Source organism: Lemur catta, chromosome 1, assembly GCF_020740605.2.
Source record: "Lemur catta isolate mLemCat1 chromosome 1, mLemCat1.pri, whole genome shotgun sequence".
In the NCBI taxonomy this organism is placed as follows: domain Eukaryota; kingdom Metazoa; phylum Chordata; class Mammalia; order Primates; family Lemuridae; genus Lemur; species Lemur catta.
In genome coordinates this window covers 99,080,044-99,096,009 of record NC_059128.1, presented here as the reverse complement: position 1 = coordinate 99,096,009, position 15,966 = coordinate 99,080,044, and the positions used below count along the sequence as shown (strand labels likewise).

Here is a 15,966-nt window from a genome sequence, read left to right as displayed (position 1 = left end):
CTGCAGGGTACGGTGGCTCACACCTGTAATCCTAGCACTCTGGGAGGATGGCTTAAGGTCAGGAGTTCAAGAACATCCTGAGAAACATAGTGATACCCTGTCTCTACACAAAAAATAGAAAGAAATTAGACAGACAACTAAAAATATATAGAAAAACTTAGCCAGGCATGGTGGCACATGCCTGTAGTCCCAGCTACTCGGGAGGCTGAGGCAGGAGGATCGCTTGAGCCCAGGAGTTTGAGGTTGCTGTGAGCTAGGCTGATGCCACGGCACTCTAGCCTGGGCAACAGAGCAAGACTTTGTCTCCAAAAAAAAAAAAAAAAATGAAAGTGGTTACAAACAGAAAGAGGTCAAAGTTTTGTAGTTCCCTCAGGTAAGTAACAAAAGCAAATACACGCCAGACTCGGTGGCATGTGCCTGTGGGCCCAGCTACTTGGGAGGCGGAGGCAGGAGGATTGCTTGAGCCCAGGAGTTTGTGTCCAGCCTGGGCAACACAGTAAGACCCTGTCTCCTTAAAAAAAAAATCTTTTTAATTAAAAAAAATTTAAAAAGCAAATAAATTCTCTCTGAAGGATATTTACTTTAATACAAGCATGCACACACGTAAAAACAAACAAACAAACAAAAAAACACCATGAACAAGAAACAGCAGAAATGGAGCTGGAAGAACAGATTTTGGAATATAAAATAACCATGTTCAATATGTTTAAAGAAGTAGCTTAAAAATAACAGGGAACAAGATTAGAAAAGAACCTAATATAACTTCTAGAAATTAAGAAAAATAATAACTGAAATTAAACAGACATTGAAACGATAAATAACAGACCACACCTGTCAGGAGAGAAACTTAGCCAACTGAAAGTAGATCCAAAGAAAGTATCCCAGATGCAGTCTAGAGAGGTTAAGAGAGAGAAAATACAAAAAAAAGCAAAGAAGATAAATGGAGAATATTTCTCTAGAAGGAGAAAATACAATGGTTTTGATATGGTATTTGAAAAGATAACTGATAAATTTCTATAATTATTGAATGTCACCAGTCCTCAGATCCAAGAAGTTTTAGGTATGATAGAGAGAGCTGGAGCTCACCAAATATGCCATGTGCTTTCCTACATGTCTCAGACTTTCTTAGAGTTAGGTTGGGGCCAGGTAACTCTTTCTAGTTATTGTTACTTCTAGACCAGGGCAGATAAAAGCAGTGAGCTTTCTTAGTGGATATCACAGATGTACTTCCGAAGGGACTCGTGCCACCACCGTCAGAACTGGGCCACTCATCCTCCCATGGGAATTGCTTTTGGCCAAAGGGCACTACTGGATATACTCCCTCCCCAGGGGCAGCCCACATCCATTGGTGAGGAATACAGAGCAGTCCTGGCCTCCTTTTCCCATGTGGGACCACCCTGAAAGGCCGACCCAACTCCAGAGCTCCCTGCGTGGTTGGTGGAGGCGTCTGATGCAACCTGTCCTTCTGCCCAGTCCTGCTTCCCTCACGTCCTCACAGGTGTTGCTCCTGAAAACACTCCCCAATAAACTTCCTGCACACAAATCTTTGTCTCAAGTCTGTTTCTGGGGAATCCACCCTAAGACACCTCTCTCTCTTCCCCTTCTGTGGTGACCTGGGGGACCACGTGTTCCAGACGGTGCAGCCAGGAGATGGTAGATGCTCCACCCGCCTGGGTCCCTCAGTCCCCCACTAGCCACTGGCTATGTAATGCAGCATGAAATAAACCTTTGCTATGTGAAGCCACTGAGCTATCTGGGGCAATTTTTAACTCAGCATAGCCTGACCCTTCCTGTCCCTTACAGCTATTCATGTCAAAACAGCTAAAGCAACCACTAAAGTAATAGATACAGAGAATATTTCTAACATATTAATTATAAAAACAAGTAGAGAGGAAAAATAGAATGGGAAAGGAATCAAAACAAGAATGTGAAACTCAATCCAAAGAAAGCAAGGGAAAAAAGGGACAGAGAAAACAAGACAAATAAAGGCACAAAAGATGATTGAAAGAAATGCAAATAAATCATGTGTATTTATTTGCATAAATCGCATAAATAAATCCAGTTAAAAGACAAATATTGTCAAGCAAAATAAAATGCAACCATGTGCTGTTTACCCAGGATTCAATTAAATATAAAAATGGGGAAGGATTGAAGGCAAAGGAAAGAGATATAAACCAAAGAAGTGATAACAAAAGCAACAAAGCTGGAATTGCTAAGTTACTATCAGATGCACCCCAAGACGAAACCATTACTAGATATAAAGATAATCCCTACACAATAAAAGAACTTTTCTTCACTAGGAAGATATGACATTATAAACTCGAATATACCTAAAAAACACAGGCTCAAAATACTTAAAGCAAAGGTTAACTTATTTGTAAGGAGTAACTCACAAACCTGCCACCATAGTGGAAGATTTTCATACACCCAGTTATGGATAGATCAAACAGAACAAAATCAGTAAAAATATTTGATCTTACAGACAAATTTCTGGAATGCTGTTCCCAACAATTGGGAGCTATGTTATTTTCAGGCACACTTAGAGGATTTATGAAAATTGATCATGTGCTAGGCCATAAAGCTTGTCTGAGCAAATTTCAAGGATGGGAATAATATAGACAGCATGCTCAGACCACAGTTGATTAAGTTAAATCAGTAACATAAAAACATAGAGTTATCATATGATCCAGCAATTCCACTCCTAGGTATACACCTAAAAGAACTGACAACATGTCCACTGAAAAACCTGTATACAAATACTCACAGCAGCATTATTTATAATAGCCAAAAAGTAGAAACAACTCAATTGCCCATCAATCGATGAATGCATAAACAAACTGTGGTCTATCCATTCAACAGAATATTATTTAGCCCTTAAAATGAAGTACTGATATATATGCTACCCCATAGATGAACATTGAAAATACTATGTGAAGTGAAAGAAGGCATTCAGAAAAGGCCATATATTGTATGATTCCAATTATATAAAATATCCGGAATGGGCAAATCCAGACAGACAGAAAATAGATAAGGTATTGCCAGGGTTGGGAGTGAGGGGAGTGGAAAATAGCTGCTAATGGGTTAGTTTCTTTCTGGGGTGATGAAAATGTTCTAAAATTGATCATGGTGATGGTTTTGTGCAACATACTCTCTGTGTGTTCAACATGCTAAACCCCACTGAATTGTACACTTTTAAAGGGTGAATTTTATGATATGTGAATTATATTTCAACAGAGCTGTTATTAAAAAAAAATCTTTCCACAAAGAAAATTCAGCTGTGGGGCCAAATTGTTCCCTGCACAACTCCAGAGGTTTCCACTCCTGTAGACTAAGAAGATAAATGGTGCTCGCTTGGTGTCTTAGTCTGTTTTCCATTGCCATAAAGGAATACCTGAGACTGAGTCATTTATAAAGAAAAGAGGTTTATTTGGTTCATGGTTCTGCAGGATGTACAAGAAGCATGGTGCCAGCATCTGCTTCTGATGAGGGCTTCAAAGAGCTTCCAATCAAGGTAGAAGGCAAAGGGGGAGCAGGTGCATTACCTGGGGAGAGAGGGAGCAACAGAGAGGATGGGGTGCCCACTCTCTTCTAAACAAGCAGCTCCTGAGCCAACTAACAGAGCAAGAACTCACTCATGACTGCAGGGGGGGCACCAAGCCATTCCTGAGGGATCCACCCGCATGACCCAAACAACTTCCACTCAGCCCCACTTCCAACACTAGGGATCAAATTTCAACATGAGATTTGGAGGGGACAAATATCCAAACTATTAATATATCATTTGTGGTTGGGCAATATGGTGGCCCTCCCTGGGCAATTTTTCAGGTACATTCTACCAACCACTCAGGAATATATAATTCTAATATTATGCAATGCAATTTTTTCCCATAGAATAAATAGGCAACAATCTCAGACTCACTTGTGGTTGGCATAACGCAAATCTCAAGTTCAAACAAGGACAGTATAAGAAGGAAAAATTATAGGCTGACTCTAAGAAGGAAACATTACAGTCCAACTCATTAAACAGATTTAAAGATCCTAAACAAAATATTAGCTGATTCTAGCAATATATTTAAGAGACATTACATCATAACCAAGCTGTATTTAAACCAGGAACAAAAGGTTGGCCTAACATTAGTAAATCAATCAATGTAATTACCACGTTAACAACTTAAATGAATCATATACGATTGTCTCAAAAGACATATTAACAGGAAAAAAGGGTTCTGTAAAATTCATAATTAGAGGGAAAAAAATCCTAGCAAACTAGGATTATAAAGGAATATCCTTAAATTGATAAAGATCACTTATACACAGAGAAAACATATTAAATGGTGAAATATTGAAAGCATTTCTTTTGATTAAAATCAAGAACAGGACAGGTGCAGTGGCTCAAGCTTGTAATCCTAGCACTTTGGGAGGCTGAGGCAGGAGGATTGCTTGAGGCCAGGAGTTTGAGGTTGCAGTGAGCTATGATCACGCCACTGCACTCTAGCCTGGGCAACAGAGCAAGACCCTGTCTCAAGAAATAAAAATAAAAGATAAAAATAAGATAGAATAAAATCAAGAACAATACAAAGATGCCCTACAACCACAACTCCTATCATATTTTAATAAGCTCCCGGGTGATTCTGATGTTGGTGACCCAAGCACCCACTTTGAAAAATACTGGGCTGGAGAAACCACTTGCGTATTGAGATAGCTCCTTGTTCCCAGGTGCCCAAGCCCACCTACCTAACCCCACTCCCAGCTATTTATCCAGCTATGCTTCCTTTTGTTTGTAATAATCCCACTGTTCTATTTCATTTTCTTGGATCTTCACAATAGCCCTGTGAGACTGACTTAGCAGTCACCTCATTTAACAGATAGGACACCAAGGCTCAGCGAGGTTATGCGTCCATGGCCCAGGGTGCCGTCTGGGCACTGGGCTGCTTTTCATCATTACCTGGAGCCACCATCTCAAGGAATCCTCCCGCTGGGCTCCTCAACAAGCCCTCTGGGACTACTCGTTTGCCCGTAGCCTGAGGGTCAAGGCTGTAATTCACAGAGATTAGCAATGTGACACAAAATGCCCTTGCTTCTGGCAAAGTGTCATGCAGTGTTGCATACTAACTTGCTGTCTAGACCTCTCTGTTTTGTCTCTAAACTGGGTCTGTGTAGGGAATCAACATTAGATATTTATTCCATGCCTTGAGGTGTTTGTCCAAATCTTTAATGACCTCTACCCAGGCCAACTTTTAGGCATCAGGGAGACTAAATACGAGGCATATACACAAGTCCTACCTTCCGAGAGAAGAGAGAAACTGCCCTCATCTGTGAACAAACTCAGGGCCAGGAATGCACCAGGACTACAGCCCTGGCAATGCAGAGAGGTGGGCACACCGCTCCCTACGGATGGATGAAGCCCAGAGAGGGTAGTGAAGTGGCCCAGGCCACACAGCTGGCTGATATACAAAAGGAGAGACAGCCGTTCGGGGCAGCCCGCACAGGTCCAACCAACTCCTGAAAAACCTCAGGGATGGCAACCGGCACCTGCAGCTCCATGAAGGAAGCCAGAAAGGGAGAACGCAGAGTATGGGGAGAGGAAAGGCTTTTTCAAACAGAAATCAAGAGAAGGGAATGTTGAATGTGTTGAGGAGAATAAAGACACCATTGGTGTGGCTAGAAGGGGGTCTGTGGATGGGAAATGGTGGAAGAGGTGGGGAGGGGTCAGGCTGGCAAAGGTGGTGAACACCAGAGTGGGCAGCCCGGGTTCGAGTCCATGGACAGGGCTTCTCAAAGTCTCCAGCCGACACACTGTACCCCTCAAAGCGCCCTGGAGGGCATAAAAGAGTTGATACCAATAATGACAGCCAACATTAACTGTTCACCATGTGCCAGGCACTTCGCCTGGGTTACCTCATTTAATTCTCACAACCCTAGGAAGCAAATACCATTATCACTCCCATTTTACAGATGCAGAAACTGAGGTAGATGGATTGAGTCTCTTGCCTGAGGTTATGCTACAAACCAAGTACTAGAACCCACGGAGCCCAGCAAAAGTAAGCTTACCATTTGTATGAAATCTCCTGTTTTAAATATTCATGCAAATTGTGCATTTTATCTTAAATATACTTTCATCAGTTTTGATGCCAAAACACGCCTTTCCCCCCAAATCCTCAAGCAAAACCACCCTCCAGGCAGGCAGAGGCACCGTGTTTTCTCTGCGGTTTCATCCTGGGCATGAGGCTGGGAAGACCAATAGTGGACGCTGAAGCCCAAGGAAAGATTTGAAGCCAACAGTGGATGCAAAGTGTGATGTGGTTCTCCGCCTCCAGCTAGTGCTATGTCACTAAAAAGGACATTATCATCCCCATAATTTATGAAAAATTGGGCAGAGAGACATGCTCATCTTCAGCCCTCGGCCTCTCCAGGGGTTGTGTGGTCCTGACCTTTGGAGTCTCCACACATTCGGAATCCCAGCAGGTTACCCAGAGCACCTATCGATTCCCCTCTGCCTCCTTTGCTTCTTTCCTGGGGACGTGCTCTGAACCCACCGCTGACCAAAGCACCCAGGGGGACATCCAAGCAGACACCTGTAATCTCTACCCCAAAGAGTCCCCACACCTGCCCCAGGGTTTCCCATCTCCAGCCTTTGCTCACTCCTGGAATGCTTCCCCACCTCCCACACCCTGCTCGCCCCTCAAAACTCATCTCACAGCTCACCCCCTTCGTGAGGGCTTCCCTGGTCCCTCCCTCCCCAAGATGGAGGTGAGCAGTCCCTCCTCTTCTGAAACTCTCTCCCTCTCTTAGGACATACCCTAACTCGCTCTACGCCAGAATTGCTCATGCACATTTTAAAATCTTCCTGACCAAGACAGGAGCTGCATAAGGGCAGGATTTGTATGCAGGTATTCCCTGGACCCTGCACAGAACAATCCCTTGCACACAGTAGGCAGTCAGGACAAATTTCACAAGTGAATCAACCAAAGAGTCACATTGTGCTCCCACTAATCACAGGTGCTGGTGCTCTGTGGGTGGAATCAACCAGTGCAGCACCCCGGGAAGACAACTTGACGCTCCCTGAGGACAGAGGCCGGTGCTCTGCCCACAGTGTCAAAGGAACTGGCTTCGTGTTCAGTCTGCCAGTCACCTGCCAGTCCTTGTCTCAGCACACCAAACACCTCTGCATCATTGATGGTTTCCCCCCAGCACCAGCTTCCTGGAACCACCTGCCTTCACAGGCTTTTAGGGTTAGGGTTTGGACACTTGCCCCCTCTTAATCTTCCATTTGTGATGCTGAGTGTGTTTAGGAATTACTTTTCTGGGGCAAGTAGCAAGTGCTTGGCAACCAGCTGAGTAGAAGGAGGCACTCTTGCATTCTGCGACATCCTCCAGTGAAATGTCCCACCACAGAACAACACTTACTCTTTCTTCAGTCAAAAAGGAAGGAAACATGACATCCAAACAGGGGTAAAATGAGCTGCTTTCTTCACAAGGGAAGGGGGGGTGCACCCATTCTCTGTGGCACACAACCGGAATGACCTCACCGAAGGCTTATAAAGCAGATTGTCTGTGAGTCCCGTGTACTTCAGGGTGGCTGCCATGAGTTCCAGGCCCAGGGGTCTGCTGGAGAGCAATGCTAAGGCCCACTCAACAACCCTCCCATTGCCCCTGGCCCAGCCCACCCACAAGGGATGAGGATGACTACAAAGCCATGCCCTCGGGTGACTCCACCCATGGCCTGCTTTCAAGCACCCACAGGAGTAGAAGCGTCCTACAAGAACTTCTCCCTACCCAGCCAGCTGCTACTGGCTTATGCCTTAGCTTGCTTGAATCTCAATAATAACTTTGCTTTCAGATAAAACACAAATGTCATGGGCAAGGGTTAAAACTAAAACACTTTGGGGATCACTTCCATTTCCAGGTTTGGTGCAGGGGCAGGAGGCAAGAGGCTCTAACTTCCCCCAAGGGAATCTGGGAGGGGCCCTCGAGGAGAAAGTGCCTGCACAGAACAGGCTGGTTGAAGACAACTGTCCTCCGTTGCAGAGGCCAAGCCCTGTCACACCCTGCAACTCAAGCCCTGCGATGAAGAGAACACATACCTCGGGCATCTGCTCTATGCTCTGCAGCCTGGGGAGCTTCAGGCTCAGCATGGTGCAGCTGGGTGGGCAGGGCCGGTGGTGACAGCCCCTCCTCCTCACCAGGCCTGGCTCAAAGCTCTGACATGGCCTGGGGTGTCTCGGCCAGCCGGTGCCCTGAAAGAGGACAGCATGAAGAAATCCAGTCAGTCACAGCTTAGCTCCAGCTGGATCGCACAGTTCGATTGATTGTTCAACTATCGGACATACACTTGCTAATGACTGCAAATAATCAAGCTTCCTGAAAAACAACAAAACTATCAGACTGCTGAGTCATTCATCCCAAGAGTGCTAGAGGGAGGTAGTTAAATCAAAATATGGGCAACTGCTATGGTCTGAATGTTTGTGTCCCCCCAAGATTCATATGTTGAAAACTGATCTCCAATGTGGTATCAAGAAGTGGGCCTTTTGGAGGTGATTAGGTCACGAGGCCACCACCCTCATGAATGGGATTAATGCCTCTATAAAAGAGGCCCCAGGGAGCTTGTTCAACCTTCCTTCCACCCTCTGAGAACACATAGAAGGAGCCATTTATAAGAAACAGGTCCTCACCAGACACTGAATCTGCTAGTGCCTTGATCTTGGACTTCCCAGCCTCCAAAACCATGAGCAATAAATTTCTGTTCTTTATAAATCACCCAGTCTAAAGCATTCTGTTATAGCAGCTCGGATGGACTAAGACAGCGATCATAAAATTGCAGAGCTGGAAAGGGTCTCAGAGGTCACCCAATCTCCCCATGTTACATGCACGCAGGAGGGTTGGAGGACGGAGTAACTTCCCAAGCCTGCACAGCCGGGGAGAGCCGGGGCTGCACACTCTCCACCGAGCAAACGCTGCCCCCGGCGGACAGTGGCTCCCAAGTCTGCATCCACCCAGTGGGTGGAGGAAGACCAGGAGCTGTGTTCCAGATCACACAAAGAGAAGTGGTTCTTCCAGAAAGCTCACCAGAGCTTGGTTGCCCTGAGACACACAAAACCAGGCCAAACAAATATATCCAAGGCACTCGTTGGAGACAGAGAGTTTACCATAGTAAATTTCCTCCCCACCCCCATTACCACTGAGCCGTCAACCCCTAGCACCTGTCTCATAGTCTCCATCAACCAGAGGGCCTCTTTCCCTGCCTCTGAAAGCCTGGAGACCACTTTTGGACCTCCCTTGGATACCAACCACATGCTACCTGAAGTCAAAGGTAACTCCCTTGGCCTCCATCTGCCCACCCCCCCCACTGCACCAGGGAGGATCCTCCCAGGGCTAGTTGGAAGCTCAGGGTGTGTGCCCACCTTATCCTGGGCCTTCAGCAAAGGCTTATTTAATGACACGGTGCTGCTCATCCTTTGAACTTAAAGTGGTTTTGTTTTTGTTTTTGTGGTTTGTTAACTTTTGCTTCTTATTATATTTTTCAGTGTTCTATGTGTTATTACCTAGAACTGTGTAGCAACATACAATCTGTTTATGTTTCATTGTCATTAGTATGCTTCTTTCTTAGGAACGCTAATAGACGCATTATTCACAATAGTCAAAAGGTAGCAATAATCCAAGTGCCCATCAAAGGCTGAATAAACAAAATGTGATACCTACATACACTGGAATATTACTCAGCCCTAAAAAGGAAGGAAATTCTGATCCATGCTGCAACAAGGAGACACTTTTGAAGACCTTATGTTAAGTGAAGTCAGTTACAAAAGGACAAATATTGTGCAATTCCACTTACATGAGGCACCCAAAGTAGTCAAAGTCATAGAGACAGAAAGTAGAATGGTGGTTCCCAGGGGCTGGGGGGAAAGAATTGAAAGTGAGTGTTTAAGGGGCACAGAGTTTCTGTTTGGGATGATGACAATGTTCTGAAGATGGGATGTGGGGGGTGATGGTTGCACAACCTGAATGTACTGAATGCCACTTAACTATACACTTAAAAATGGCTAACATGGTAAATTTTACATTATGTGTATTTTATGACAATAAAATAGTTACATACTATTTCAAAATTACAGAATGATAAAGAAAATGATTTTTTAAAGCTCCTATACATTTCGTTCAGGTTAAAAAATAAAAATTAATACTTTTCACAAACAACACTGATGTAAACGAGCCATGACACGTTCTTGGTTTTTCAAAGCTAAGTCACCAAGCCATGCACATCCCCAGAAGCAAGACTAATTCACCTAGTGGCAGGACAAGAGACAAACGCCCAGAACTTGGGGAAACTCAGGCAAACCAGAGAAACCTCAAACAGTAATGGGAACCCGAGCTGGGTCTCCACAGACCTGCCTCCTTTGGTCCCCTGGTTCTCCCTGGGTTTGACTCAGTATCGTAGGCAAGAAAAAGAAAGACATGGTCCCTGCTGTCACAGTGCACACATCTCGGTAGGATGACCAGGCTAAGCACGCAAAACTGAGGGTAATACAAAGTAATGTAGGATTCATACATTTCTCCACTCAGCCCGTTTAGTGCATCTTAATCGTGTGGCAAGCAAGGCCAAGGGCTAAGTGAAGAGTCGACTGTTCTCTGTGGGCTGCAGCAGCTTTAAGGAAAAGCTGAGAATTTGATACAAAAACTGCATAGGTTTGTGATACATAGAATGGAGGGAAGTAGGCATCCTGCAGCCATTCTACTCCTTCATTACATGGGGATAAAAGATGGATAGGACTGTTCTTCTCTCCATGAAATGTGTAAACAAAGAAATGAGACAGATGTGCTCTTGTATTAGTCAGGGTTCTCCAGAGAGGCAGAGCCAATAGGATAGACAGACAGACAGATGAGAGGGGACTTATTAGGGAATTGGCTCACATGATGGTGGAGGCTGGGAAGTCCCACAACAGGCCCTCTGCAAGCTGAGACCCTGGGACGCAGTAGTGAGAGAATTCCACTTTCCTCTGCCTTGCTCTCTGGGCCCACAGCCGCCTGGGTGGTGCCCACAAACAGTGAGGGCGAATCTTCCCCACCGGGTCCACGGACCCACACGGCGGTCTCCTCTGGCAACACCCTCACAGACACACCCAGAAATGACACTGTCCCGGTTCTCTAGATCTTCCTTACTCCAATCACATTGACACCTAAAATTAACCATCACAAACCCACCCCTTGTCAGCACCCTATGCCTCTCCTAAACCACACTTAATCTCCAAATAAAGCCGGTAGCAAGGTAATAGTTCTGCCTAACATGCTGCAACTCTCCTTTGTACAACCAGAAACTCATTAATCCCTTCCCCAGAAGAACAGGTAAAGTCCTTGGGTGACGTTTACTCTTCTCCTGATATCCCATAACTTAAATACATAATACTTAGATATTAATAAACTCAATAAATCTTAGGCTCCATGATAAAAGAATACAAAAGGAACAAAATTATACTCCTTTAGGGATGTCCCAGAAAGGGCTGTAGTGCCGTAGCTGTCCACTTTTGCCTGGTGCCTGCGCATTGTGCAGAACCATCTGCAAACCAGGCCTGAGGCTTCTCTTCCTCCGTCAGCTGATCATACGGGACTTCCCAGTAGGCCACGGGCGCAGGCTGGGAGAGAGAAGGCAGAGTAGCAGGAGTGGGGACCGTGGGCATTTGGATCACTTCTTGTAACTTATTTGTCCCTTCATGACCTGCTCAGGACCAATCACAGATATGACACTTCTATTTGATGACGGAGTGCTATATACACACCCAACTTAATGGTGGGTCAGACAGGCAGCTTTATGGCTTGGTGGGTTAGATAGGTTCATGAGAGGCAGCTCAGGTTGTAACTTGGTGGGCCATGATCAAGTGTTCCATTCCTACTAAGGCTCAGTACTACTAATGCCAAGAGCTGTCTCTCAAAAGGTGGGAATTTTTTTTTTTTTTTTGAGAAACAGGGTCTCACTCTGTTGCTGAGGCTGGAGTACAGTGGCTCGGTCATAGCTCACTGCAGCCTCAAACTCCTGAGCTCAAGTGATCCTCCCACCTCAGCCTCCAGAGTAGCTAGGACTATGGGCGAGTGCCACCACGTCCTGCTATATATTTTATGTTGCCTAGGCTGGTCTCAAACTCCTGGCCTTAAGCGATCCTCCCACATCAGCCTCCCAAATTGCTGAGATTGGAGGTGTGAGCCACTGCACCCTGCCTCAAAAGGAGGTATATTGATCTGCGGTTGATGGCATGGCCTTGCGCCAAAACCCCAAGGTCCTCTGCTGCAATTCACCTACAGGGGCTTGCCAAAGGCTTCAAACAGCATGCCTGTCTGCCACAGATACCTCAAGCACCACTGGAGCTGCTGGATCATATGGCCAAGAGGCAGGACAGCTTGCACAGCAGCCTGGCCCTGCTGCAGATCCTTCTCCTGTTCTTGGCTGTACTCAAAACTAGCAGCTTTTCAGGTCTCTTGGTAGATGGGCTGGCAGAATACACCCAAATGAGGAATATGTTGCCTCTAAAATCCACATAGGCCCACTAGGTGCTGTGCCTCTTTCTCGGTTGTAGGAGGGGACAGCCAGATGCAACAAATTATTCTTCACTTTAGAAGGGATATTTCAACATGCCCTATACCACTGGATCCCTAGAAATTTCACTGGGGTAGAAGGCCCCTAAATTTTAGTCAGATTGTTTTCTCACCCTCTGACACATAAATATCTTACCAGTAAGTCCAGAGCAATTGCTACTTCACACTCACTAGGTCCAATCAACATAATATCATCAATGTAATGCAACAGTGTGATATCTTATGTAAAGGAAAGGGGATCAAGTTCCCTGCAAATTAAATTGTGACATAGGGCTGGAGCGTTGATGAACTCTAAGGTAGGACAGTGAAGGTGTATTGCTGGCCTTGCCAGCTGAGAGCAAACTGCTTCTGGTGAGACTTAATGGAGAAAAAGGCATTTGCCAGATCAATAGCTGCATACCAGGTACAGGGGATCCATTAATTTGCTCAAGCAATAAAACCATATCTAGTACAACAGTTGCAGTTGGAATCACCACTTAGTTAAGTTTAACAAACATCTACTGTCATTGCCCAGAATCCATCTGTCTTCTGCACAGGCCAAAGAGGTGAGTTGAACGGGGACATGCTGGGATCACCACCCCTTCATGTTTCAAGTCCTTGACGGCGGCACTAATATTTGCAATCCCTGGAGAGGTGCGGTATTGTTTTTGACATACTGTTTTCCTAGGTAGAGGCAGCTCATGGCTTCCATTTGGCCTTTCACGCCACAGGTCAGGGAAACAATGTGGGGACTCTTTCAGCTGCTAAGTATGTCTGTCCCACTGGACCCACTGTGAATCGGACCTGAGCTAAGGCTCCATTGGTCACCTGACCTCCACAAGCCCCTGCTGTGACTGGAGGGCCACCATGACATTTCGGGTCTCCTGGAATCGATGTCAGTTCAGAGCCAGTGTCCACCAGTCCCCGGAAAGGACCTGTCTATTTCCTTTCCCCCAATGACCTGGTACAAGGCCACAGGTCCCTTTGGGCAAGGCTGGGAGAAAGATTAACAATATAAATTTTCAGTAGTGTCCCCTTCCTCGAGGGACCCCAGCCTCCCCTTCATTCCAGAGGTTCTGGGTCTGTAAACTGGCTCAAGTCCAGAAATTGACTGAGGGGCCGTAATTCTCTGATTTTATGATTTGAGTTAGAACTTTGTTGACTTGACCTGGAAGTTTTCTTTAAATTAAGTGAGAATTTAGTAGGCTTCCTGTCTGTTTCACTTCTAGAAACACAGTGATTAGCCAACACCATCCATCTATGAGAGTCAGATTATTCCGACGGGTGCTTTGCCTCTGCTGTCTGTTACCACAACTGCATCCACCTGGCCTTTGACAGTCCAGTGTCACCACTTGGCCCCTGCCACTAGGATCCAGTTATTCCCACTGCCTTTAAGTTTTTCAGTCGAGTAACTGCTTTTCCCACTGTAAGGTCTGGCCTACAGAGAGGACCAATCACAGAGCTCTGCAAGGATGCTGGGGCTCCCCTCACAAATCTACTTCTCAAAGTGTTCATGAAAGGTGAATCCCTTCCTCTCCGTTAAACCAGGGGGAGATCAGGCATCTCCAACTTGCTCATAATGGGCCATCTTTTTTTTTTTTTTTTTAAACAGTCCTAAACTAGAGACAGAATAGCGGGCCATCTTTTGATCTATGTTTCAAGCAACCAAACAAATTGTTAGCAACTTTCCTAATTCCCCAAGCTGCAACATTAAATGCAGAATCTCTGCTTAGTGGACCCACATCAATAAATTCAGCTGATCCAATTTTATATTCCTTCCACCATTATCCCACACCCTTAATATTCACTCCCACATATGTTCCCTGCATTTCTGCTTGTATAAATTAGAAAACTGATGTAGTCCTTTTGGGGTGCAGTGTACCTCCTCATGGGTCACACTTTGTCCCTCACCTTTAGGGGCCTGCTGGGACTTGAGTCTAGTCATAGATCTAGAAGCAGAGGGGTGGTGGGGTGGGTCTGAGCAGAGTCAGCACTGTCTGCTTGGCCACTGTCCCAGGAGAGGCCATGACCGCTTACTTCCTCAGGCCACGCAGGGCGAATCCCCTCGGACAGCCCTGTGGGTGGGGGACACACAGGACGGTGCCTGCCCACAGCGAGGGCAGATCTTCCCCACTCACTCCACTGACTCACAAGCCAATCTCCTCTGGAAACACCCTCCCAGATGTACCCCAAAATAACGCTTTGCCAGTTCTCTAGGGACAGTGGTCCTCCCATCTGAGGTTTCACTTTCCATGGTCTCAGTTACTGACGTCTGAAAATGTTACATGGAAAATTCCAAAAATAAACAATTCATAAGTTTTAAATTGTGTGCTGTTCTGAGTACGGAGATGAACTCTTGCTCTGTCCCACCTGGGATGTGGATTTTGGGAATCCTCCCTTTGTCCAGTGTATCCATGCTGTGTAGCTACCCACCCTTCGGTCACTTTGTAGCCATCGCAGTTACCAGACTAGCAGGTGGCAGAGTTGGGATTTGATGTCTGGTTTGCCTGAGGGTGTGACGAAGGAGTCAGGGGTGGAGGGATGTTGGTGCTTCATGGAGTTGTGTCACTGGAGTTGAGGACTATCGGCTGCAGAAACTCAGGGATTAGAGACTCTGACATTGCTTTCGGTGGGGCCCTAGGTTATGCCCCCGTGCTACAGACCGAATGTCTGTGTCCCCCTAAAAATTTCATGTGTTGAAATGTAATTCCCAAGGTTAGGGTATTTGGAATTGGGATCTTTAGGAGGTGACTAGGTCGTGAGGGCAGAGCCCTCATGAGTAAGATTCGTGCCGTTATAAAAGAGGCCCCAGACAGCTCATTCTCCCTACCACCATGTAAGGACGCAGCAAGAGGACACAGCGTCTATGAACCGGACGTGGGCCCCCACCAGACACAGAATCTGCTGGAGCCTTAATCTTGGACTTCCAGCCTCCAGAACTGAGAAATGAGTTTCTGTTGCTTATGAGCCTCCCGGTCTATGGTATTTTGCTGTAGCAGCCTAAGCAGACTGAGACGCTCAGCGACCACTCTGGGGGAGGGGGGCATTGTAATGGCAGCTAGGAGAAAAAGAGAGGTCATTTCTGCCCGTATTTTAACCACAAGATGCCCACTTTTTTCTGAATTATAGTGGAAACATACAAACCGCTTCCTTGAGAAAGCAGATATAAGAGGCGTAAGTTTCCTTTTGAGAAGAGAATTGACTTTGATTGCAGGAAATTAAGTCCTAGCACAAAGCACTAAGACTTAATTTCTCTTTGCACCTGAGAGAAGATGGAAAATGCAGAATGTTTATAATGATGCTTACAACCTAGATGCTAAACAATTAACCTCTTTGCCAATTCGTCAGCTTGGGACAAACTCTCAGGCAGGACCTAACTCGGCCTGCTGCTTCAGAAGCTGGAGA

The 15,966-nt window shown here is 45.8% G+C and overlaps 1 protein-coding gene across 2 annotated transcripts in view; it reads right to left on the bottom strand.

Moving 5' to 3' along the window:
• The window catches only part of PAQR5 (progestin and adipoQ receptor family member 5), a 74,873-nt gene that overhangs the window by 25,020 nt on the left and 33,887 nt on the right, over positions 1-15,966 (bottom strand). For both annotated transcript variants that reach the window (XM_045530660.1, XM_045530667.1), the window contains exon 3: positions 8,085-8,237. In XM_045530660.1, the coding sequence (XP_045386616.1) occupies positions 8,085-8,135 (51 nt within the window). In that variant the 5' untranslated portion in view covers positions 8,136-8,237. The remainder of the gene's footprint in view (positions 1-8,084; positions 8,238-15,966) is intronic.